This window comes from Dromiciops gliroides, chromosome 1 (genome assembly GCF_019393635.1).
Source record: "Dromiciops gliroides isolate mDroGli1 chromosome 1, mDroGli1.pri, whole genome shotgun sequence".
NCBI classification, from domain to species: Eukaryota; Metazoa; Chordata; class Mammalia; order Microbiotheria; family Microbiotheriidae; genus Dromiciops; species Dromiciops gliroides.
In genome coordinates, this window is record NC_057861.1 from 296,505,402 (window position 1) to 296,533,304 (window position 27,903).

General features: G+C 35.2%; 1 protein-coding gene across 2 annotated transcripts in view; it reads right to left on the minus strand.

The window, feature by feature from the left end:
• Positions 1-2,479: 2,479 nt before the first annotated feature.
• SNX16 (sorting nexin 16) overlaps positions 2,480-27,903 on the minus strand; it is a 32,383-nt gene continuing 6,959 nt past the window's right edge. For both annotated transcript variants that reach the window (XM_043978665.1, XM_043978666.1), the window contains exons 3-8: positions 26,730-26,816; positions 23,402-23,550; positions 18,781-18,850; positions 9,398-9,534; positions 7,956-8,072; positions 2,480-4,248 (exon numbers count right to left, since the gene is read on the minus strand). In XM_043978665.1, the coding sequence (XP_043834600.1) occupies positions 4,146-4,248; positions 7,956-8,072; positions 9,398-9,534; positions 18,781-18,850; positions 23,402-23,550; positions 26,730-26,816 (663 nt within the window). In that variant the 3' untranslated portion in view covers positions 2,480-4,145. The remainder of the gene's footprint in view (positions 4,249-7,955; positions 8,073-9,397; positions 9,535-18,780; positions 18,851-23,401; positions 23,551-26,729; positions 26,817-27,903) is intronic.

A 27,903-nucleotide genomic window follows, 5' to 3' on the forward strand; every position in this document is an offset into this window, starting at 1 on the left:
AGATTTTTCCCTATTTCCCTTTTTTTTAAACCATATTAAATGTTTATGCAAAAAACTTTTTAAAGAATCTTGTCCATTTTATCTTGTGATCCTATCACTTGTTTAGTCATAACATTTCCCCTTTTCATGGATATGAAAGGTAATGCCTTTGTTCTGCTTTGCTTTATGTCGATTTGCATTATGCATATTTGACTTCACATAAAAAATCTCGTTAAGAAATCCCATATTCCAAAAAATACCTAACTTTATCGTGCTCTGCCCCTCAGCTAGACACTCCAAGGCTTCCCACTCCCCTTCACAAGAACAACAAAAACTAAACTAAAAACCCCTTCTAGTGAATGCAGAAGATACCACCTCCAGTACTTCTGACTGGGGCTTGGCTTGAGACCCACAGTGCTGTGAGACCTTTGCTCTGTTCAGTCCACCAGCCCATGGTGCCATGTGTCCCTGCCCCCATGTTCTTTCTCCTGCTCTCATTCTCTGTTCCAGGCCACCATATGTCCTAGACCTATGCCAGATCCCTCCTTCCATATGCTCTCCTTTCCTGCTTGCCCCCTCCCCCCCATATCCTTGGGCAAATTCACATTAAGCAAAAAATCACTTTACATAGAGTTTTGCTGAACAGTCCACTTTCATAGAGCAGTAACTGTCTGCAGTTTGTGAGCATGAGCCTTTAATGTGGAGGTCACATATACATATTTGGAGCTTTTGTGGTATGTGGTCCGAGGAGGTAATCTAAACCAAATTTCTGCCAAACTGCTATCCTGTTAAGGTAGTAATTTTGTGAAGTCTTTCCCCACTCAGTAAAGGGGGTCATTGTGTTTATCAAGCATCATGCTGTGTTTGTTCATTTTTGTTGCATGCTTTTGTGTACTATTCCATTGATCTTCCTCTTTTCAAATTGGTGCCCGAGAATTTAAACGAATACTATCTTTTTTTTTTTTTTGCAGGGCAAAGGGGGTTAAGTTACTTGCCCAGGGTCACACAGTTAGAAAGTGTCAAGTGTCTGAGGCTGGATTTGAACTCAGGTCCTCCTGAATCCAGGACCGGTGCTTTATCCATTCACCTAGCTGCCCCAAATGAATACTATCTTAAGGTACTCTTTGAGATCTGGTACTGATAGACCCCCTTTTCCTTCCACTTTTTTCATTATTACCCTTGAAATTCTTGACCTTTTGTTCCTCCTTCCCTATGAATTTCATTATTGTCTTTTAGCTCTATAAATATCCTCTCTGAGAGTTTGGTACAGCCATGAATAAGTTTATTAATTTAGTTGGTATTGTCATTTTTATTGTATTGACTCAATGTCCTCATGAACAATTTTTAGGTCTGTATTTCTGCACTGCAAAAACTTGATTGCAAAAACTTTGAAAATTTAGTAGTCAAAATTATCCATCTTAACTTTGATATATCATGAGTCATACTTTCCCTCCCTCCATGAGAATAAATATTTATTTTTTACAGCTTTGAGTTCATAGGAAAACTTCTAATTAAAAAATAAAAAGTTAGTTTGTATTAAGTTGTGCTAACAACAAACTAGCCACAAAGTTGCTCTTTCCAGATGACTTACCTTTGATTTTATTAATGCTGGTTGTTACATTTGAAATCTACTACATTCATGCATGAAGACTCAAAATTATCAGGAATATGGGATCAAAACTTTAGGGGAAATTCTCCATCTGCTAAGTTGGACATTAAAATTAACACTAATAAAGCATGGGGAGAGGGGAAGGAAACATACAAACTAGACAGAAATAAGGAATTTGCCAAATTACAAAGTTTTCCATTGTACAGAAGAAAATTCAGCAAATAAATATAATACTGCAAATAAAATTATAAAGTAAAACAGAGAAAAATGATCAATATAAACTAGCTTCTCTAAGCAAAAAAAATTCATGTTTACAGAAAACTATCATAACATACTTCTAAAGATAGTATTAGGTATATGATATAGTCATATTTCTAAAATATTTAAAGATAAATATTTTAAGAGTTACAAAACTGGCTCATTTTAAAATAAGTAAATTACATTATTTCAGTAATTTGCCAAAGATCAATAGTTAAGACTAAAAACTATTAAATATTTTAAATATTTCTAATCCTCATAGAAATCTATGATATATTTTTTTAATTCCCTGGTGATTTATGAAATATTTCCAAAGAAATAAAGTCCTATTCAGGTACTTCTTCACTGTATGGAGGTGAACATGAGTTCTCAAATGTTATTTAAGTCTAGTATAAACTTTGGCAGGTCTTGGAAGGTTTTTAATACAGATGTGATGGACTGAATGTCAACAAAAGACAATTAAATTCAGAGAGGCTCAGCAGCAGCAGCAGCAGCAGCAAGTTGGTCACTAGATAATTAATTTTTTTTAAACAATAATTCATGAAGAATGTCCACTAAGATGTGGAGGGTTTTCAGTTTTCATCAGAGAAAGAAAGGTATACTCATATGAAGTCATAAATGTTTGAAATATTAGACACATTTGTTTTTGTCTAATAAGAATGTAAAATCCTTGAGTGTGCAAGACTGCTTTCCATTTCCAGTTATGCCTTGAACATAATGGGTGCTTAATAAATGCTGGCTGAGTTGTTTTCCACAAACACCTAAATTAGGTTTTTAGTACTTTCAACCCAAAGTATGTTTTGACTTGGAATCAAAGGTGAACTTTCCTTGAAAGTGTTTATATTATTAGAATTTGAAATAGCTATCTATTGGTTGTAATAAGACAGACAGAAAACAGATAAAAGGTTATAAAAATGGACAGTTACAATTTTATTTATCGATTTCTTTCCACTTATAGAAAAAAATACACACATACACATATATATGTACACAGCCCAATACATTAACTTAGTTTTCAAACTATGCAACAAAGTCATGCTAGCATTAATAGCATTAAGTAAAACAGTATGAACAAAAAACATGTAACAACTTCTCACTGTGGGGGGAAAAAACAAAGGCACTTCCATTAACTAATGGCAAGGCCAAAATAAACATTAAAGTTTCACGAAGTTGATCCACAGAATTCTAAGACTTCTGTAATAGTTAAATATTAAAGGCACTATATAATATTTTTTCCTAACTCCTCTCCCTAAGGAAGTTTAACCAATTAAACTTGGCACAAAGGAGTTTTAATTATTGTAAAGTGCATCACTTGGCTAAATAAATACATTTTGGAAAAAATAGGCTATAATGCACTGAAACATCTCAGCTACACTGAAATAAAAATGCACTGCAATCAGGATCAACCTAGTTATTAACTTGGCAGAAAGTATGGCTTTTTCTTTTGGTTATAAATCAGTTATCTTTAGATAATCTAAAATACATTTTCAAAAGAGCATATCTTAATTAGCAAGAAGAGGTAGTATTTGGGGAAAAAGGCAAACTCATTAAGTCTACATTTCAAGAATGAGAAAGTGTTGAGTGAAAAATACACATATAATACAGACTTATAATAAGGGGTATAAATAATACAATATCTGGATACCAATGAATTAGTTATTTTATCAATAATTATTTTTACTACTACTTTCCTTTCAAGAACCCTCAAGGGAAAGTCAATTATAACTATTTCAGGTATTTTTAATTTGGTATTAACAAGCCTTTCACTTTTAATACACTAAAGTGATTTAATAAAAATTAAGGTACTTAAAAATCAATGTTTTAATTTAATTGTTCTTATTTTTTACAATAAATTCCATTCTTAATTTAACCAATTAAAATATGTATAAGACAGAAACAAGTATTTTCCACACATGTAGTAAATTTCCATTTGACTAACATTACTGGTGAATTTATATAGGTTTAATATATATAGCTTAAAGCATATTGGCAAAATATCATAATCATTTATGTACAGTATTTAAGAATACGGGTCTAGGTTAATATAATCCTAACTAGACCTTTTAAATATATTAAATGTAAAGGCTCGATAAAAGCAAATCAAAAGCAGCATTGAATATATTTCCTATGCCAATAAGTTATGATTTTGTTTATGTAAACATTTCACATGTGCATCCTTTTGTTTTTTTAAAAATAAATGCTTTACAGCTACTATTCTATTAAAAAAAAGTCTTTGCTTAAACATAATCCAGTCCAAATTGCTAAATCTCCACAGATTATGGCACCTGCTGCTGTTCTCTTACTCTTCTTCAGCAGCATAGGCCACTTCAGCTACCTCTACTTCGGCTACTGAATTTTCAGGTTCACAATCACTCCAGCCCGCCTTGGGAATCTTATCAGACCTAGAACAAAAGCAAAACTTACCTAATAAAGGAACTCAATGTATGGTATGTTCTTATCACCTTTAAAAGTCTTATCAAAACTGTTAAATGAACTCTCTAACACCACACTTAAGAGAGTACAAAACTACATCATGTATTCACTGCTGTGAAAGCAATTTTCTAAGTATACTAACCTTTGTTTTGCAAAGAACCTATAAAAAGAACTCATGTAACAGTAAAACTAGTCATATTTGACTGGTTAGCATGAAGCACTTTCTTAATTATTGGCACCAAAATATTAGTATTACCTTGGGTGCTATAATGCTTCAATGTATATTATGCATACATTTCACTTTAACATTCCCAGAATTCTTCTGGAACACACTGTTATAAAGTTCAGCCATGGCGCAGGCAGGTTAATTGTCCACATTTACAAAATTAACAAAAGTGAGAGTCAGAAGAAAATGCCAACACTTAAATTCTAATCCAGAGTTCTATATGCAACATCAATGATAAGAAGCCTATGACTTGTGGGCTGGATCTGGCCCCATGTGAAGGGTAGTATTCTGCTGGACAGGCCCTGCTCCTAAAGCTTCTACAGACTAAAGTGGCTGCCAATCCTGTCCCTTCAACTCCATCAGTGTTTTTCCCATTTTGTCAGATAATGGATCACTTAATTAAAACAGATAACTATTAATATTATTTAATCTACCCTTCCTTTGCTTACCTCTAGAATTCGTTGTTGTTGTTCAGTTGTGACTCTTCATGTCCCTATTAGGAATTTTCTTTGCAAAGATACTACAATGGTTTGCATTTCCTTCTCCAGCTCATTTTACAAATGAGGAAACTGAGGTAAGCAGGGTAAAGTGATTTGCCAAGGGTTACCCAGCTAGTAAGTGTCTCTGACCAGATCTGAACCACAGGAAGATGTCTTCCTGTTTCTAGCCTGGCACTCTATTCACTGTGGTGTCACCTTAGCTGCCTCTACTTCTAGCATTTAACTATGGGAAATAAACAAAAACCAAACTTCACTAGAATATTGTCCAAACAGTTATATTTCTGATATCAGAACTTTATTCAATATCTTAAGTAAATTATTATTTTTTTCCAAGAATAAAAATAATAGCTATTAAGATTAAAAACACTAATATTATAACAGTCCAGACCAAAATCATTCATAGCATTATGAATTAGATCATGCTCTCTGTAGCTGAAAAAAAAAACACAGCAAAATCATGTTTGTTCAGAAACCTCTAATGCAAAATTCATGACAATCTGAATAGACTGAGCTGGTATTTACCTTATTATTTCTGAAAAAATATTTGCTGAGCAACTTGCATACAAAATTTTTAGTAAAGTTTGTTCCTTAGTGAAGAAAAACTTTATTTACTGGCCTGAACAGAATATCAATCAATAATTTGGTTTAATAAGTATATAAACTATAAGAAATTATTATTTCTCTTTTGTATTAATAACTCATTATTGAATCAGAATCAAGGTTTGTCCCCTCTCCTCTACTTCCTCATTCAGAAATCAACCAGTGTGGGAAATCTGTCTCATAGCTTTACCTAGGCCGAGATCTGATCAGATAGTAAAAGAAATTCTAGGTTTAGGCTAATGGATGGATTCCTGCTCATTCTATTTACTCAGGTCTGAGAAAATGTTGATTCTCCTTATTGTCAAGATAAATGATATGAAAACTGATGTCTCTTTGACCAAGATTTGGATGATCCAAATCACGTACCCCAAGACCCTTATTATAATATAGCCCAGCCTCTCATTGTAATAGTCATTTTTCTCACTAATTGTTAACTAGATGTTAACTGGATGATATTAGAAATCATTCAGGGGGCAGCTAGATGGCGCAGTGGATAGAGCACTGGCCCTGGATTCAGGAGTACCTGAGTTCAAATCCAGCCTCAGACACTTTACACTTACTAGCTGTGTGACCCTGGGCAAGTCACTTAATCCCAATTGCCTTACTAAAAAAAAAAAAAAAAAAAAAAAAAAAAAAGAAATCATTCAGCCCAATTCCCTCTTTTTGAGGAAAACTGGACTCAAGGAAAGTGACTTGCCTATAACCAATGAGAAAAAGAAGAGCCCAGTTGCATAATGCTTGGGAGCAATTACTTCTTCCACATGATCTTCCTAATGTCATTATCCATTTATTCTCTTGTCCCCTGATATCAAGTGATAGTTTCTCCTATCTTAGGGCTAGCAAACATTCACCTCCTGCTTCCCTGGAAAATGTGATTCAGAGTTATCAGAAACTGAAGCAAAAACCTCTTTTCACTGGCCCCTGTCCCTGTGCTCTCATTCTTATCAGTTAGCCCAACCAGTTTCCCAGTCCCATCCTCTCATGTTTTCCCCTTCCGTTATAACACACGACACCCTCCTCTATTCTGCATCCTACATCTCTTCCTTTTATACTCTTTCCATAATCTTGTAGGCACAGAAATATGACTTTCTCTAGATGAAATTTCATTCTTGGCATCTTGATCTGGTGCTAGTTGCTTTTTCTTTATATCCCTGAAACACTGGACTGAGGAGTTGGCTTATTCTTTACACTGCACACATACTTTTTCGATTCTTCTGCTGTCATGACTCAGCAGTCTCTCCTTTCAGGTCCATTCCACCAAGCCATATCACTCTGTCCAATCCTGGTTTCTGAGAACTATTGACTCTCATCCCTTTCTCCTTTCTTTTTCAAGGAGATCAATATCTGACAGTCTTCTTTTCCATCCCAAATACTGCCTGAATTTCAACTGAAATTCCAAGTCTTTCTTCATGTCCTAAAATCAACATTAATATCCCTTTGAACATAATTGTTCCCCAGTTTATCAACTTCAGTTCCCAAGACCTATATTTCTACTCTGCCTCTGTCACCCACAGGGATTGTCAGACCTCAGACTTATTACTCCAGTCCAGATATGAAGAACAAATGAAATGTGTGCAAAATGCTTTGTAAGAGACTTATTTTTGTTACTTAACTCCAAATGTTTCTTCTTTATGATATACTTGTACCCTAAAATCTCCTCACAGAGATCAAGATACCCCTCTGCCTTTTCAGGTCCTTTTTCCTATTTATCTTTTTTTTTTTTGGCAGGGCAATGAGGGTTAAGTAACTTGCCCAGGGTCACACAGCTAGTGTCAAATGTCTGAGGTCAGATTTGAACTCAGGTCCTCCTAAATCCATGGCCAGTGCTTTATCCACTGCGCCACCTAGCTGCCCCCCTATTTATCTTATATAGTGCTTGTTAGTATATATATTTGTTTGTTGTCTCTCCCATTAAATTGTGAGCTCCTTGAGGGCAAGAACTGTCTTTTGCCTCTTTTTGTCTTCCCAGTGCAGTGCTTGGCACATATTAGGTACTTAATAAATGTTAACTCACTATCTTTTTTCCCTCAAAACCCTTCTTATTTTTAAAGGGAACAATTCATTCTCCCTGTCAATCTGGGGAAAGTCCTATTACCTTTTCTACTAGGAGGGAGATCAGTTTGCACTCTGACCATAGCAGTCATGTGGCCATGCTATAAGGGCATGTAATCACACACACTATGCAAATCATTTCAATGTCCCATTTGCCATAGAGTGTCAGTCATTTTTCTGTTCTTGTTGGGAAACTCTTACAAAATGGAGAATTCTTCTAAAATGTTTTACAATGTGGAATCACCTTCCTCTAATAATTTCTAATTAGTAAGGCCATATTGTATTATGTAGAACATACCTGTTTTTTTCATCCAAGGTATCTTGATCTGCTTCAATTGCAGAAGACTCTATCTTTCTGACACATTCACCTTCTCCTGAAATTCTAAGTGTTTCTTCATGTTCTAAAGACAATAACCTAATGAAATAAGTTGGCAATAAAAACCAGTTTATTCCTATCAATACTTAAAATGTATTTATAACTTCAATTGCAAAACACAAAAGTTTATCACCAATAGTTGTCTATGAAAGTAGGCCCTTTTCTGTTTAAAATGAGATTCCATATTTTCCACACTGAACCTTTTTTTCTGTTAAGAAAAATTTTTTTCTAAGTGTGTAAATTTGAAAACCTAAATTTGGAATTGAACATTTTAAAATAAATTATGCCATTTACTCATTTTTTTAAATTACAGTTTTCCAAAAGAGAGTAATACAGTATTAGTAAATGAGCTCTACCTTTTCCTCTTAGGGTTTCCAAAAACATTAAGGTTGTATGTTTCCCAGAACTGCAGAATGAAGGACTTCAGTTTTTTCCACTATCATGGGGCACAGCTGCATAAAGCTAATTGGTAATTTAAAAAACTACATGCGTATATGTTATGTTGGTATTTTTCTAGGATTTCTAGAAATCAAACTGTGGTAAATAACCTGGGAGAAGGCTTTTTTCATCTTTAAATGTTTTATTTTGGTTTTAAAATTAAGGGAGATGTTCTAAGGAGAAACATTCACAACTGTCCCTTGACCTTGAATAGGTATGACATTATATGATTATAGAGATTTATTGGTTATTAAGCCATTATTAGCATATTTAAAAACCAAAACAAAGCAAACCCCCAAACCCTATAAGAACTTGAGGATCCCCCCTTTTTCTAAGGTCTTGAAAAGAGGAGAAAAGTAGGTAGTGATAGTGATGCCAAAAATAAAAAGTGTCAATGAATGAAACTTTCCAAAATATATAGAAGAAAATAAAAAGACCCCATTACAAACTAGGCAGTTTAACTATTCACCTGTAAAATTTAATATACTTTAAACCAAAATGAACATAATAGAAATTCAGTTTCATATAAATTCATGTTTGTTAAGTTTTATCAAGTTCATAATAAAAATAATATTTTTAAAAAGAGTAAGAGAAGTTAATGTGGGGCTAGAGATAGGAGAAACTGCACTCGAAATTCTACTGTACCTCCCCAAAAAGCAACCCTTTCTTCCAAAACACATCCCAAGACACTTTTTAGTATTTAAAATATAACATTTTAAAAACTCTATAGCATGTTCCAATAAATAAACAATAATAGGGATATGAACCCTGGAAAATTTATTCCAGCTATGATCTTCAGAATTGGAGATGTTTTTAAGTGTTCCTTTTCAAGTTACATACAAATAATTATTCATTACAAAGAAAGAAATGTATTGTATTAAGAACATTAGAAATGCTATTCAACAACATATGGCATTATAACTTACCTAATTCTGTTCTCTATAGTGTCTATATGAAGTTGTTTCTCATTTAACAATTTCTTTAGTGATTCTACCTCTTTTTGTCGTTCAAGTAGCTCTTTTTGTAATCTATAGTTTGTTTCTTCTAGAGTTTCACAGAAAGCCTTAAACAAAAAATGTTGGGGAGGGAGATAAGTTTTTTTATGAAATACTTGTTTAATGAGATATAAAAATGAGGAGTACCAAGTTATGTGGATAATTTAAAAACAGTAGAAAATCCAGACTCATACAGTTTCTGGCCTGGCCAAAATAACCAAGGGACATACATAGATCAACAGGTCTATGTGGTATCTGGTACAAGTATCTACATTATGTGCTATATTCTAGATACTGGGTATATCTGAAACACTATAATTCATAGTATCTTCAAAATAAGATTTCTTACCTTGAAATAAGATTGCAGTATGTTTTTCCTATATGCAATTTTTTTCCCCAAAGAGGAATGGAAATGATTTATTGCTTTTTTTCCATATAAATATTTTATTATTTTCCAGTTACATTTAGAGATGATTTTTAACATTTGTTTTTATAAGATTTCTAGTTTCAAAATTTTCTCCATACCCTCCCTTCCTCCCCAAGACAGCAAGTAATCTGATATACGTTAAACTATATGCAATTTGTAAATTAATCTTGCAGTGAACTTGGTTTTTAATTAGGAAAACAACCCCCACTATGGAGATTTAACCCAAATATCATACTTCAAATAACTAATATATTTCTAAAAATGTATCATTTTCCATAAAATCATGCTGAAGCAGAATATATGTAAAGTATTTCCTTTAATTTCAATCTTCCTATTAACTATTAATTTGCTTTGAATATTCAAAAGGTCCAACTGAAAAAAATATTGTGCTAAAAAACCTGAGTTAAATTTGCAAATCTACCACCATATTGATTTTCTTTTAAACTGCCAATATAATCCAACAAACATTTAAATGATTACTATGTATACTGAGACATTATGCACTGATGTATAAACCCAAGACAAAAGTAGTCCCTTGCTCTTCGAACTTACACTTTACACATCCTGTTCTGTATAGTGTGGGATCGTAAAAACCAGGATTTCTTGGCAAGACAAAATTTTCTATCCTGAAGTTCACCCGTACAGGATGTTTGGTTTTGCAGAAAGTAACAATAATAACAGAAATTGTTTAAGTCCATGTATTATTTCATGCTGGGAATAAAATTGACTTGATTTACTTTACTGGGTTTCTTTTGTTCTCTTTCCAGTAAAACTTATCTGTCTTCCAAACTTCCTTATTTCTCTCAAGGTTGCCACTATTTGTCTAGTCACCCAGGTTTGAAACTTTAAAGTCATAGAAAATTATTAAGTCTGTCTCTCCTCTTGTTTACCACCATAATCTAGGCTTTATCACCTTGTAATAGCCTCCTATTTTATTTCCCTGCTAAAAATTTTCCCCTTCTCCAATCCAATTGCATGAAGCAGTGAGGGTTAAGCGACTTGTCCAGGGTCACACAGCTAAGTGTCAAGTGTCTGAGACTGGATCTGAACTCAGTTCCTCCAGAATCCAGGGCCGGTGCTTTATTCACTTGTGCCCTAGCTGCCCCCCAAAAGGGTATACATTCTTTGAATTGATAGCCTAAAGCTTTGGGTGATCTGGTATAGCCCTTCATTTTAATATAGCTCACCTCCAATTAGTTAACCAATTAGATTTGATTGCTGTTTGATGAACCACCTACTGTTTTTTTTTTAAGAAAGAACAAACATTTATTTTTTCATTTTTATTTTATTTATTTATTTTTGGTAAGGCAATTAGGGTTAAGTGACTTGTCCAGGGTCACACAGCTAGTAAGTGTCAAGTGTCTGAGGTCGAATTTGAACTCAGGTACTCCTGAATCCAGGGCCAGTGCTTTATCCACTGTGCCACTTAGCTGCCCCACCACATACTGTTTTGAAGTCTACAGGTCATGATTGTCTTTGGTTTGAGAGAGACATACAAGTGGTTATCTTTTTGTTAATAACCTTGCTGGACTTATTAATAAAATGATTAAATTACACAGAAACTATTTCTCAACTTTTTGATCATCACAGCAATCAAAGCTGTTCACAACCTACCAACTTACCCTTATAGTCTAGTTATACATTATTTTCCATCACACATTAAGCCGTCCATCTCACTAATATAGCTTCATATATGTCATTCCGTCTCCTATTTCTGTGCCTTTGCATAGGCTGCCCCCTTCCTTTTAATCACTCCCCTTGCCAAAAGCTTGGAATTTACTCATTTGTATTTCTCAGACTCCTGAGTTTCCCTCAAAGCTCACCTCAAGGACTGCCTGCTATAGGAGGTCTTTCTTGATCCTTCCAGATACCAATATATGGCCCCCCCATTGGGGGCCTCACTGCCCCAATACACACACCCATGCCTTTATACCCCTTCTCCTATAGTATGCTGTTTCTTAAGGGAAAGGACTATTTTTATTTGTATCCCCAGCATCTAACACAGTGTGTGGCATATAGTAGTTGTTTAATAAATGCTTACTGATTTCCAGGGAGAAAATATCACTATGATGTGGTACAAATTTTAGAAATAGCCATTTCATTATGGTGGGTTTAGGAGGTAAGAGAATCTTGGGGGAACCTATGGAAATGGAAAAATATACACCCCAGGCAAATAAATGTCTTTCAGTGAATCTGTCCTAATGAATAAGGCTATGTGGAAATGATCTGTGTATACAAATAAGATTTATTATATACTCAACTATCCTAATGAAGAGAAGCTACATTATAAATGATCTATTTTCCTCCAAATGAGTAGAGGATACTGCTCCATTAGCAGAGGGATTCAATGTGATATAAAGCCTCATGCTCATTACTTTTTATTTGGACTAACCTATGTGGGCTGGTGAAATTAGCCTTGGGCACCCCAACCAGGCCACCCCTCCCCCAGCGCAACTGCTCCCCTGAAACTGCCCCAGCCACACCTAACCCAGGACCTGCTCAGTGGGGATGCGCATGAAAAACCTCATGGACGTGCCAGCCTCCTCTGCCCAGCCCCCAGCCCTGGGAGTGCCTGGCACAGGGCTCCTCACGGCCTGGGGTGGCCAAGCAAATTAGCTTTGTATACCCAAGGGTCCAGTGAGAAAGAAGGGGTTTTATTCAGGAGTGGGGGTAGTGAGCAGGGGGAAGGTAGTGAAGATGCTACAAAGAGAGGCGAGATGGTAGACCTGCTGGGAGTTCGGTTGGTGGGAGAAGCACAGGAGAGCTAGAGTGAAGGAGAGTGCAGGTGGCAGACAGCCGGTCACCCACAGAGAGGGAGTGATCGAGAGTTCATATCGGCAGGAGAGAGGGATAGGCAGCAGCCGAGTTTGTTGGCTGAGGTTTCAGGCTGTATATCTTACTTGCCTGTATTCTTATTTCTAAATTGGTTCTCAAATAAACTGCTTTGCTTTAATAGAAAAGAAGTGTTTTAATCTTTTCCTTATCAGGCTGGGAGAGGCAGTGGGGGAGAGAGGGAGCCTCCCAATTGGTTCTTCCCATATTAAATTAAAAGCAATCAGATAGCCAGTCAGGAATTCAGATTTAGGCCCAGTTAAGTTAAATATTTTAACATTGAATGGCGACCCATATGAGACTTACAGGTTAGCTATAATTTTTTCAGATAGCTTAGAGATATAATTTTTCAGATTAGCAGTTATAGTTAATAATATTTTTTTACACCTACTACAATTTAAATTGCAACAGGAATCCAACTTCACTGTTTCTGATATGGGTTACCATATGTAGGACTTCAACTCATGGAAACTGAGTCACTCAGTTTTAGAAACTAGAATAATCCTGAAACGACTGAATATTCTGCAATGTAAAAAAATTCAACATGGCTTCTTGGAAATTGATATTATTAGCCAATGTAACAACTGGAGTGACCCCACCTGCTGGAGAGTTACTGTAGGAAAGCTCCGCCATGAGGAGGAGGAGTCTGAGGGCAATCCATGTGGTGTGCAAAGTCAGTTCCTTGGCGTCAGGAAGTGATGTTTGCTTGTGGGTACTGTCGATCAAAGCTACCAGCCAATTATCTTGGAGCTGTGTGTGCGTGTGGATGGGATGTTCCCAGTTCCACAGGAGGCTTGTGGGACAAAGAAGGGACAAGGCTAGCTCTCTCAGGCTCTTTCATGAGGACCTCAGGGGGGGATGGAGAAGGAGACATGGGCTCCCTGAGATAGACAGTTGAATCTAGGCCTCTTTCTCTCTCTTCACCAAATTCTTATTCTTCTTAATAAATGCTTAAAAGTCTAAACTCTTGTTAAAGCTTATAATTTACTGGCAACCACTCATTAGATATTTTAGACAGACTAGGTAGAATTTTAGCCCCTTTTAGCCCCTTACACCAAATATAATTATGATACTTACTAGCCAAATGATGATGAGCAAGTAATTTAATCTCTCTGTGCCTCAATTTCCTCATATGTAAAATAGGGATAATAGTATTTATCTCAGAGTGCTCAAAAGAAGTAAAATGGGGGCAGCTAGATGGCGCAGTGGATAGAGCACCGGCCCTGGAGTCAGGAGTACCTGAGTTCAAATCCGGCCTCAGACACTTAACACTTACTAGCTGTGTGACCCTGGGCGAGTCACTTAAGCCCAACTGCCTCACTAAAACAACAACAACAACAACAAAAAAGTAAAATGTACATTATGTAAATGCTAGCTATTATAAACACACATCTTATGATGGTATTTTAGAGGGTACCATGTAAATAATATCAGCATTTTTCTGACTTTTTTCTCAAACTTTAAAGTGCTGCAAAAATAAGTTATTTACACATTTCTAGAGAAAATGATGCTAGTACTACATATACCATATTTACTGACTTCTCTGAAAGTAAAGGGATGTCTTAAATATAATGTTAGTTAGGCATGACCTATTTTTTGGTACCAAGGATTTTTATTAATTTCAATGGGAATTCTGAGTACAACAAAATCAATTGTAGAGAGATAGTTATCTAATAAGTAGAGGGATACTATTCTATTTATTATTCCCCATTTCCCAAGGCCATATTTAATATAAACTTAGGAAGCATCTTTTAGCTAAATACCTGTAATACCCTCATGAAAATTGATAGATAATTGCTTATATAGCCAAAACCAATCATTTTTAATACAACTTGAGTTAAAAAAACCACCTTTTTAATTTAATGTCTTTCCATAAAATTAAAATAAACTGACACAGTAAAATCTTATTAATTTGTATTCTACTAATTTGAATTTTGAGATAAATTTGATCTGCCCTGGGCTGAAGTTAACCTTTAGGTATTTTCTATAATAGCTACTAGCTGTTATAAAGATCAAGCTTACTAAACAACTTCAGAAGAAACAAAAACCTTTAACATTATTAATTATTTCTATATAAAGTTATTGTTCATTATAAAAGCCTTATTTTAATCATGCACACAGGAATAAGAAGAAAAATACTTGGAGTTTATCAAAAGTTAGTTTCACTTAGTATTAGTTTCAATAATCCTATAGTTAAGTTTAACTCAATTTTGGAATTAAAAAAAAAGCTTTATATGACTGACATAGAAATGATATTGGGGGTGTAGAGTGGTTCTTAACTATCATGGACCCATTTGAGAGTATATCTATTCGATATATTTTTGTATAATTATAAGTTATCAGATTCTATAAAGAAAGAGTTAGGAAGAGTTAGGTCCTGTAGGCAGGATTCTTAACATTGAGTCATGATTAAAAAAATTTTTTTAACTGAATTTCAATATAATTGGTTTCTTTTTTAAATCCTATGTATTTTACTTAATGCATTTAAAAACATTATTCTGAGAAAGGAAAATATATGTCGGTATAAATACATACTGACACAATGACAAGTATACATAGTGGCCACTGAAATCCTTTTGAATGGTAAATTGATTTTTAAAAATAGTATGCTTCTCTCTCCAGTGCTTTAAATAATAGTTCTCCTCTCGTCCCCCAAAGTTGATATATAGAGTAGGAAGAGGCAGTAAGGTGGCACAGTAGATAAAGCACCAGCCCTGGAATCAGGAGGACATGAGTTCAAAATCCGGCCTCAGACACTTGACACTTACTACCTGTGTGACTCTGGGCAAGTCTCTTAACCCTCACTGCCCCACAAATAAATAAAGAGTAGGTGCATGGACTAGTTGTCCTCTAGAGTAGAGTGGTTCTTAACTGTATCATGGACCCATTTGACAGTATGGACCCTTTCTCTTTCTTTATAGAATCTGATAACTTATAATTATACAAAAATGTATCAAATAGATATAATCCCCAATATTGACTCAATCACCTATAATTGCTACTCATTAAGGATGTGCCTAGTTTCATGAATATAAGTAAACAGTTCTACTGTAATATGAGAAAACTTTTAATTTAATGGGAACCAAAAAAAGAAAACTCTTACCATGGGCCAAGAAACTGGTGGAATTGAGAGGGCTAAGTAAACAAACAACCCATACACTCCTACAACCCCATGCTTGAATGCAAGAATGCTTGAAGCTAGGAAGTTTTAGTTACAGATCTGAGGCAAACTGGAGTTAAGTTTGTTTCTGGGTGGGATGGCCTGAGACTGGACTGGGTTTGGACAGGAAGAATATTGAAGGGAGTTAGTTCTTGACACTTAGCAGGGAAAGTCTGAGGCTCAGGGAACCTCCTTGCCAGCAGCTTTTATTTGTTTTTATCTTCCTGAGCTTCTTTGTGGTTACCTTGAGAGCTGCCTCTACCTCTGGGTGCTGGAACAGATTTTAGTAAAAGAGTTTTTTGTTAGACCCTGGGGCTCCAAATGATCCACTGTACCTGATGTAGAGTACCAACCTGGGACTTCCACCAAATAAGCATAGTAGTCCATTTCAAACATGTAAAACATTGAGAAAAGAGTTGCATTTACAAATAGGTGAGTGACCATTTAGATGTGCCACTTAGCCAGATACTCTATTATTACTAAATCTGCTCTGAGAATCTAGTTATTGTTTAAAGATGTGTCACTGAGACAGACGTCAGTTAAAGTAACTTGAGTCACACTAGGGACAAGTTGAATTTATAAGATATACCACTATTAACTTCCCTAAAATTAGTGTTTATTGCTGTAATCAATGTTCATTATTTTGGCTACACAGATGAAGAAAAATCCAGCATACAAAAGAGGATTTAAGTACAATTCTTATATTTTTATGTGGTACTCATTTTCCCCTTTTGTAAGATCCAATTTGAATTATGTTGCCTAGAATATATACCAATCCCCAGGGTAGTCTTCCTTTCTCAAGGAGTTCAGCACCTGGCTCATCATATCTTCCTCTTCTCCCAACTCACCTTACACTAGGAGACTAATATCCACAGATACTCCTTTAAACTCCCAATTTCTTAGCCTCCTTAAATCCAATTACCTATACCAAAGTTTCTTAAACTTTAGGTTGTATAGATCAATGTGGGTATCTTGAAAAATTTGGCAGTAAATATTTGTATACCTATTTTATATATTTATATACCTAGGGTTGTGTAAAAATTTCTTGGATGAAAAGGGGTGGTGAGTAGAAAAAGTTTAAGAGCCACTCTACTTCAGTCACACAAATATGGCCAAACACTTGATTTCACCATTACTGACAAGTATTCTACTTCCATAATTAGAAACTGACATTACTGTAACTGAACACAATTTTATATAATTCTACCTCTCCGTGTCTTCATTTCTTCTAAACTTATTCTTTGCTCTCACTGAAAAATCCAGTACCTTCCCTTTCTCCCCAGTACTTTCTCAAGTCATTACCCCAATTCTGAATTTTCTTACATCTGCAACCTCAACTCAATTTAACGCCACCTCATCTTCTTACTTCTTAATTCTTACCCCCATGTCTTATCACTAACCATCTCTTACTAAACCTCAGCCCTTGATTATTCTAATTATCTGATTCCTCTCTTCCTAAACACAACCAGAACACAACTGGAGGAAGTCTCATTGTGATGATTAAGTTTTTTACAAAATTATGTTATCTAACTTCAATTCTTACCTCCATTGCAGCAAGGAAGTCCTTTCATTAGTACCTAATTCCTAATTGGTACCCTATCTCACTCTCCTATAAAATCTATTCCAAACCTTCTCTTCCCTCCTTAAATCTCCCATGCTTCACTGTCCACCCACCCCTCAGCTGAGGACCTTGCCTCCTATCTTATTGAGAAAACTGAGGCCACTTGCTGTGAATTCCTTTCTCCATTCTCTTCATCTCAGTAGCCTTTGATATCATTCCTAACTCTTCCCTTCTTTCTTCTTAATCTCTGACAATCTCCATGCCAAGATAGAACTCCCTCTACACATGTAATTGGACTCTATGCCCTTTTATCTTGTACAGTAGATTGCATCCTTAATAATTATCTTCCTTGTTCAAGTCTTCAACTTCTCCATATCAACTAATTTAAAATATGTCCAGGTCTCCCTTCACCTAACTTTTACTTCTCCTTCAATCCTATATTTCCCCTTCCCTTTTAAATCAAACTCCTAGAAAAAGCTCTCCATGCTCACTGCCTTCACTTCTCCTTCATTCACTTCTCAATCCTAGTTTATGACCTCATCATTCTACTGAAACTGCTCTGTTCCCAAAGTTATGAAATCTGATGATCTTTTCTCACTTCTCATCCTTGACTACTCAGTTATATCTGATACTTTTAACCACTCCATTTCCTAGATACTTTCATCTTTCCAGATTCATATTTTTAAAAATATGATCAATTACAGTATTAATTTTCTACTCAGAATCATAATTTTAAGAGATGGAAGGGGTCTTACCTGCCCTACACAAATAAAAATACAATCCCCGACATATGGTCATCCAGCCTCTTCATGGAAACATTCAGTGATAGAGAATTAATTGGGCATACTAAACTAAATGCAGTACCCAACATATTGTGTGATCAGGATAGAGGGACTATTCTCCTGTGCTCTTGATGCTCAATTTTTATTACCCTAGTTTAAGATTCAATTTTATCTTTGGAGAACAAATAACACTCTGTATTATACAGGTGACTCATTAAACTTGTGGGCTGCTAGAACCCCTACATCTTTTTTTTCCACATGAAGTTCAGGTTAGCCATGTCTCCCCATATCTTATACTTGAATAGTTTTTTAAGTGCAACATTTTTACATATTTGAATAGATTTGTGATTATTAATATTAATGTTCTTTCAATGAAATAGTCCTATGACCTGAACAGTAAATATTTTCTGCGAAAAACTATCACCACAATAAAATTTGAAAAATCATATCCTGGGTTTTTTTGGCACAAATCTTTCAGGCTAGTGTTGGAACAATATGGTTATTGTACTTATTTGTTGTTTTTTTCAATGTGACATATAATACAGCACTTACCCTGCTTTCTTCTAAGCTATCAAATGGACCTGGTGGATCATCCAGACAAAGAAATTCTCTTACTGCAAGGCTTTTCAAAGAAAAAGAAAAACCTATCAGATGGAATATACCAAAATTCATACAAGACAGAAAAACAGATTTTGTTACATTTTATACATGCATACATACACACACTCAATGTATCATGATATAATGCCATTTGTTTCTTTATTTCAGGTCATTATACTACATTACCCCTAAAAAAGCAAGCCAACTTACACATGGCCTAACTTAATGTTTTCATATAACCATATCTAACAGAAATATGAAAACCTTCCACCTTAAACCACACACAGAACATCTTGGTAACCAAAATATACATTATCTGATAATTATGTTTGAGAGTCATCTGTATTTGTATCTTATCCCTCTATAAACTCCACATCTACAGGGACCATCCTCCTCATTTAAACTTTGTATCTTTTCTAGTGCTTACCACAATAATCTGTAGTACAGAGATTGGTTCAGACATGTGGTTTTACTGGTGTAGGAAGCTCCTTATAAAGAAATGCCCTCAATGAGTACAGATTAGCAATTGAACTGCAATTTATAGTCTAAAAGAAAGTGGCCTAAAGCAGCAAGAGGTTAAATGATTTGTCCAGAGAAACATAGCCAGTATGTGTCAGAAACTAGATTTGAACCCAGTTATCCTTATTCTGAGGCTGACTCTATACACTAGGCCACGATGCACATATCCCTCAACTTGCCCCATACCTCTATTGTCCAACTTCCTGATCTCTCCACTTTTGTAGCGTGTATTGTCCAGTTATAACCTAAATTTAACCGAGGCCCCCCACAGCAGCAACTGGAAAATTTCTCACTCTCATGTCTCAGATTACCTCTGCCTATGGTAGGTTTCTTTTAGAAGGTGGGCTTTGGCTCCTAGGAAGCTCTCTTCTTTTCATTAAGGGTGGGACAGAGTGAGTTGGACAGCATAAACAAACATGGATAGATATCAATGTGTGGCAGGACTTAGAACATTATCTTTCTCCCTAAACCCACCCCTATTCTAAACTTCTCTATTTCTGATGAGGGCAACACAACGCATTTAGTCACTCAGGTTCCCAATCTTGACGTCACCCTTGATAGCTCTCTTGCTTGCTCATTCCACATATTTTATCACAGTAATTTCCAAATCCTTTAATTTTCTGCATATCTCTTGCCTCTGTCCACATTTCTCTACCCATACAGCCAGCCACATAGTTTAAAACCTAGTTAGTTCTTGTCTGCACAACTATAATAGCCTTCTAACTGGTCTCCATACCTCAATTATCTCCCCATTCTAATTCATTCCCCCACATAGATCTGAGACTATATTATTCACCGCAATAAACCCCAGATATTCTTACTAACTCCAGGATTAAAATATTACTTCATCTTTACCTTTTCCTTTTAGAATTTTAATTTTTTGTATGTTTTATAATTATAAGCACATAGTACATTTATGTAATCTATAAATAAATATACACTTAGTGGGAATCTCAATTTTTTTTTTTTTTACTGATGGGGGACTATGATCAAAAATAGTTGGTGACCACTGTTCTAGACAACTGTCAAATATCTTAAGTTGCAGAAAAGTTTACTGCGCCAATGAAATCAAAGCTTCAGTTTTGACAAAGGTTCAAATAGGATCCTAAATAATTATGTGAAATCAAATAATATTTTCCCTTTTATTATTTTATTTAGAACTGTCTTATATTCATTGTTGACTAATATCTAATTGGGAGATGCATCTTAATTGTTCATTACTAAGTTTTTGTTCCAAGACTGTAAGAATAATTAATGATCACTTCTGATGACGTTTAAATCCATTAGAACTGTTATTTTAAAAGGAATTCTGCAATTGGTACTTTATTAATAGGTAGCAAGTCACTTATTATCATTTGCCTCAGTTTCCTCATTTGTAAGATAGAAATAATAACAAACTTTACCAGGAAACACTTGATTATTCACTAGGCTCAAAACTGCTTGGTTCTCAGAACACGTGCAAAGCTAATATGACTGAGGCATCCCTCAGACCGGAAACAAGAACTTAAGTGGAAATAAAGAGCCAATATGGAATCTAGGCTTTGAAAAAGTTAAGAGAAGGCCATTCATACATAGCAAGACAATTGGAAGAGAATGCTCTATTGCTGGTCAAGGAATGAAGTTGTTTGTTACCCAGACCATAGGACTCTCTAGGGAAATTAGACCCTATTGCTAGCCCAGAACATTAAGAAAAGCCAGCCAGTGAACTATTTTCAGGCCAACTGAAGGGAAAAACAAGAGAGAGAGAACCATGTCAGTATAAAATGGCATAAAGTTCAGGGTAGAGTCTGGAATCATCTGGTATTAAGAGTCAGAGAAGAGCTATCAAGAGCCAGGAGTTATGGAAAGTTCCAGGAGGGACAAAAGAAGAGAATACAAGGGCAGCATAGAATGGCTTGATGCCCAGGGGAGGAATCTGAGGGAAGGATGGGGGGAGGGGAGGAGGGGGAAATGAGAAGAGAAGAAAGGGATAGATGGGAGAAAAAAGAGAGAGAAAATATATGTGCAGTGGAGGCCAAGCTAAAGATGCATTCCTTAAGAGAGACACTCAGTCTCTAGAGATAAGAGCAGCTTCTAAAAGGTGTTGAAAATCCTTGCATTGGAAGTGACCCAAATCTACTTCTTACTGTGAGACCTAGACCTTGGTCTAACATTCAAATGAGATAAATAGTATGACAAGATGACAGGAGAAACAATTAAGACATAAGATTAGAAAATTTTTTCTTTATTTATGATCTTATAAATCAGTGGAGAAGGGAGCCTATGACTGAGACACATCCTGTTTTACATTGACTCCTGGAAGCCTTTAGTATTTTGTCTTTACTTTGTAATTTATTCTTTTTCTTAATTTTAAAATTGTTTTCCTAGTTAAAAAGAAGGGCTCTGAAGTTCCTGCAGGGAAGCAAGGTAATGCTGAAGTTCATAATCCATTTGCATCATAATAATGCCTCAAATGGGGGAACCAAGAATTGTTGATGTTATCTGATAATTCAAACACTTTCTGGTTCTCTTCTAGAGAACTATTAAGGAAATAGGTTTCCCTTTCCCTAACGTTATTAATGTTCCTTTCACGCAAAGATCGGCATCCACTCCCAACTATGGTGTGACCTGAGCTCTGATGGGGGCAAATAAGGTTTGCTGTTTGTTACCAAATCAATGAGCATTGTGTAACAATGTTCTAAGTTCATAGTTGCTTCTGAAGTCTCATGTGACAATTATGGTCAGAAGTAACATTTTATGTCCACCACAGATATTCTTCCCAGTTATTTCAGGATACTACCTCTATTCTGATTACTCAGGCCTAATATACACTTTCCTTTAATTCCTCTATCAAATAAACAAATTCTGTCCATTTCTTTCTTTTAAATCTCTCTTCCTACATTCTAACACCTATCTAGCCCAAGCTCTCATGACTGGATTTTTTGGGAGGGTAATGAGGGTTCAGAACAGTGATTTTATTAAAGTAGGTAATTCTGCTATAAGGTCTTGTGATGCTATGTTAGCCCTCCATTTCTGTTCCTATGCCTCAAATGATCTTCTTCCTGACTTTCACCTCTTTGAATCCTTAAAGACTTGGATCAAGCACTACCTGAATGAAAAGTCATTGTGGCCCTCACAGATGTTAGTACCTTCTTCTCCAAGGCTACCTTGAATTTCTTTTATATGTACCTTGTCTGTACTTACATACAAACATGTTGCCTTCTTTGTTAGGTTGTAAATTCCCTGAGAACAGGGACTATTTTCACTTTTTTGTTTGTATCATCAGAAGTCATCATAGTGCCTGGTACATTGTATTTAATCAATACATTTTAACTTACTGATAAGGCTATGAAATCATATATAAATCTCTATTTCTAAATCCTCACTACTGGACTGCTATTTTTCATTTTTTATACTTATTAACTTTACTTCAAAACTTTATGTATAGTGTATAGCTTGCAGCAACATTAAACATGACTGACTACTGAAACTCCCAGAGAAGGCAAAAAACCTAATTTCTCAGATTGGTATGCCTCACTTTTGCAGTTTGTATTATCTTGTATTATACTTACAAGTAAGTTCCTTTCATTTATGATTTTTTTTTTTTTAGTGAGGCAATTGGGGTTAAGTGACTTGCCCAGGGTCACACAGCTAGTAAGTGTCAAGTGTCTGAGGCCGGATTTGAACTCAGGTACTCCTGAATCCGGGGCCGGTGCTTTATCCACTGCGCCACCTAGCTGCCCCATTTATGATTTTTATTAAAATACTGAAGCAAAATCTCTATGGGCAAGAGTAATCCTTCAAGTTCCCCTTCAGAATTTACATGGCAAAAATGTTACACAGTTTAATCAACTGTCTAGAACACTATATTTTTGCTTTCCTATTTTCACAAGGAAAACACTAAATATATTAATTCCTTGAAAGAAGGAAGCAATTCCTTATCACTAACACAAACCGTGACTATACTTGGCTACTGGAATTCAACATTATTTTTTAATTTTTGAAAATTCCTTTGAGGTATTTCTGTATATCAGAACGTTTCTAATAAATTTCATTTCTTTAACAAGTTACATACCAGTTAGCAATGTCTTTGTGAGCTACTAAATTCTGTAAGAATGCCTGAAGTCCCAACTGTCTATCTTCTAAGAAATCAGCATTGTAATTGTCCTTGAACCAGCGTTTTGGTGGAAGGGCCAGTCGAAAGCCTGGAAACATTTCTTTTAACTAGAAAAAAAAGAATATAATCCAGCAAAAAAGAAGTTAAGAAAAGACTCAATATGACTTTAAAAAGTCATCAATAAATGAGGTCTAATCCATAACATCACAAAATATGCTCAAATATAAAAATAAAAATTACAAAGGCCTTTGTTATTCCTAGATAGTAAAATAGTCACAATGTAACCAATGGTTTAAGTAAGAAATTCATAGTAAAAAACTCTTGGAAGAAAAATGAAAAAATGACAGGACAAAAAGATCTGAATATGTAAGATAATTTTATAAGCACAGCATGATATAGCGGAAAGAGTACTGGTTCTGCAGTCAGACAACATGGGAACTCAAATCTCATACCTGATGATGCATATATGAAACTGGAAAAATCACTTAAGCTCCCCAGGCCTTCATTTCCTCATTTGTAAAATGAGAGGATGGACTAGGTGACCTGGTACCTTTCAGTTTTAAATCTATGAACTCCTGAAAAAGGCTGTGTCAAGATAATGGAATGTGATAGATGAGATTAAGCAGATATTCAGGGGCTCACCTGGAGATTGGTTTAAACTGATTGAACTGGATGAGGCAACTGACTGTTGACTGGATTACTGGTTTACTTCTAGTTAACTAGTTAGTAAGCACATCTGGCTGGTACTTAAGAGTACTTAAAGATAGTAATTGTTCTCAGAAGCTAAAAACTTTGAACTTTAAATCGTGACCACCTTCTGGTCCAGTGAACCAATGAATTTGAATGACACTAGCCAATCAGCTTGAAGAATCTCCCATTTCTGGGAGGGGAACATGAAGCAGGAAGCAGACACTGGGGAGAGAGTTCTTCCTCTTTGGCTGCAAGACATCCGGGTGGTGAATTTTGTATGGTGTGTGGCTTATGTCATTTTCTGACAATATTCTGATACTCAGCATATTTCCCATTTTTCTTTCTAAATTTACTTCTATTTTGATCACATATGCTGAGCAAAATGTGTGAGGAATGCACATATAAGTTCTCATAATGAATTATAAAACTATAGTCACAAAATAACCAAAGGAAATAAGGATTAGTTTCATTTACTTCAGTGCTAAAAAATTTAAATATGCTGATACTTTAGATTAAGTACAGGATTCATAACCTCCTCTCTTCTAAACATCTTTATTCTGACTGCCTGCTCCTCTGTACTCTGTCTGTGTTACTCTATCCTATCCTGTTTTTTGTCTTTTGAGGAAATGAAGGTTAAGCGATTTGCTCAGGGTCACAAAGCTAGTGTCAAGTGTCTGAGGCTGGATTTGGACTCAGGCTCTCCTGACTCCAGAGGCAGTGCTCTATCTACTTCACCACCTAGTCGACCCTCCCCCCATCTTGTTTTGTTTTTTCATTTCATTTGTTGTCTCATTATGTTAATGTATTGTTTCTGCAACATAAAGTAAGTTTCCTGGAGGCATGTCTTACATATGTTCTTTATCTTTTAAAGCGGCTAAGCCCTGTGTTAGACACATGAACTAAGAAAAACTTGATTAATTTTTAAAACATAACAACAAAGGTTCTTGTGACCTGTGGCCAGAACTAAATAGAATTCCCCTATCTTTTTATGAGTTATAAGGAGCTCGTTAGAGTCTCTGGCAGTCAAAATGATGCTATAATAGCAAAAATAATAGGCAATATGTAGTTGAAAGATTCCTTATTATTTATCTAGCTGGTAACATGAATATTGTGTGCCTATGGCAGAGAAGCAAGTGGTTTTTAATGTTTTAAGTTATACTAATATCTTTCTTCAAAAAGCTTTAAAATTTTTTTGAAACTTGAATTTGCTTAGGTTTAAAGGTACTCTGACAATGAAGATTAACTTGGTTGGATATTTAATAGTGGGTAAGCCAGGAAAAGGAAATGGACAATAAATATGAAAAGATTAAACAGCTTTCAAACGGGCCCATTTTATCAAGTTCTGTATGACCCAATAAAATTATTATAACTACATAAGAAAGCTCATGATTAAAACTCCAATTCTATATTAGATTTCTAGAAAAGACATAAATTAGTCTGTTACTCCACAATAAAAGACCCTCATCAGGACAAAATTTTAGCTGTATAAAAAGTCTTTTAAATGTTATCGAAACTCAGAAATGTAATGAAATTTCACACAGAACAGATGCTGTCCCAAAACATTAAACATTTTCTTTAGGATACACCTTGTTTATTTTAATGCCAATGTTAAAATACATCCAGAAAGGAATGTTAAGAAAAGGTTTTGTCTAAGTCAGAGTGCTTCAGGTGTTCTAAAATAATGTGGTATTCAAAATGATATCTTTTCTCTTAGATTCTGAAGTAGAAAGAAATATTTATCTGAAATAAGAAATAGTCAACAAGAAAGATTTCCTTGGTAGCTAAAACACAACTACCAGCTGTTTTAAGTGACCCAGAAGTTTGGCTGATAGGTATTTTTCTTCTACCTTGAAAGTTAACTTCCAAGTAATTTTAAGTATGTGAGACAGTAAGTGAAGAGAATTGGATTAGGAAAAATGGTTCTGACCAAACATATGTTAGTGTATATGAAGTAACGATTTAAAAGCTGATCTCAGCTGCTAAGGCTCCCTACAATATTCCAATTGGTGAGGGAATTTTTTTGGGATTACAACAATCTCCAATGATGCTAGCATTAAGTAATCTACATTTGCACACTGTTTGAATATAACAGAGAAAAAAGCCAGTTCTTATTAAAACTGGTCTTATCTTGGGGCGGCTAGGTGTCGCAGTGGATAAAGCACCGGCCCTGGATTCAGGAGTTCCAGAGTCCAAATCCGGCCTCAGACACTTGACACTTACTAGCTGTGTGACCCTGGACAAGTCACTTAACCCCATTGCCCCATTAAAAAAAAAATTGGTCTTATCTTGTTTATGTGTTATTTTGGACAATTCTAGTATCATGATAAAATTTTAGTGAAAATGAAGTGGTGCTAAACTAACAAGCAGTGGGAACATAATGAGAAGGAAAAATACTATATATTTTATTTTAAAGACAAAAAGGAGCTTCTGCTTAATTTGATTGCAGCCAACATTTGTTTTCCATAGCAAAAGGCTCACTTGAATTTGCTCATTAGCATTAAAAAGAAATGTAAAAGTAAGCTAAAGAAACTACTACAAGATAATTCACAGTAAGTTAAAAGTTTGTTTCAGGAAAGAAGCAGTTCAAATTACTTACTTTGTCATTCAGCCTAGAAAAATCTGTATACCTTCGGAAAACTACCCAACTTTCTTCTGGGCTTCTTCTTATTAGCACTTTATATACCTGTACACAAAATAGCAGGAAAAATATGAAATTTCCAAGTACAAATTTAGTGAAAAGATATATTTCAAAAGTATAAAATGTTAAGGCTAAGGCTTAGTTGTTAAAACAGAAAATTTTGGTATATGACACTGAGGAGGAAATGTGAGCTCTAGTCCCAGCTCTGAAACTAACTATATCTAGCTTCAGGAAAAATCACTAGCTTCCATATCTATAAAAGCACTGGATAAAATAGTCATCTACTTCTAAAATGGCATGACACTGTGAATGCATTATTGTTTGTTTGTTTATTTAGAGGCAATTGGGGTTAAGTGACTTGCCCAAGGTCACACAGCTAGTAAGTGTTAAGTGTCTGAGGCCGGATTTGAACTCAGGTCCTCCTGAATCCAGGGCTGGTGCTTTATCCACTGCGCCATCTAGCTGCCCCCATGAATGCATTATTTATATGTCAGTCATTAATTAACTGCTTCAATGTTGCCTATTAAACAGTTAATAAAGGGAGAAAAAAGGAAAATTTAAGATCAATTTAGCCCAAAATTGCTAATAGTGGACTTGTTAGCTACGTTAGTATTTTAGGTCAACATTTAAATTAAAGATAAAAGAAGTAGTGATACTTGGAGGAGCTTTGAAAGAAACAAAACTATTTCAATACTTTCTGAACATCAGTTTTCAAAAAACATTTCAATATTTAAAATAAACCTGGAGCCTGGGAAAGAAAGTATATTTACTAGATTAATGCTTTTGAACCTACAAAGTAGCAAACTATGCTACTCAGTAATAAAACTTGAGTAACGTAAGGCAACATATTTCATCAAGTAAACAAAATTAAGTACAGTTTTCCAGTTACATGAATATAGAGAAAATTCTGTCCCATAAATCAGTTGTCAAACACAGGATCCTTTACTTCTACCTAGCAATCCAGAATAATTTTACAATGACAGAAGAGATTAGCCTTTTGTCTTTCCTTCCATCACGGAGGCCCTTTTTCCTTTTAAAAGAGAGATTTTCATTGCTACTTTTAGTTTTTATATCTCCTAAATATCCCCCTGTAACCGTTTTCTGTAAACCATAACCCAGTATTCTCTCCCCT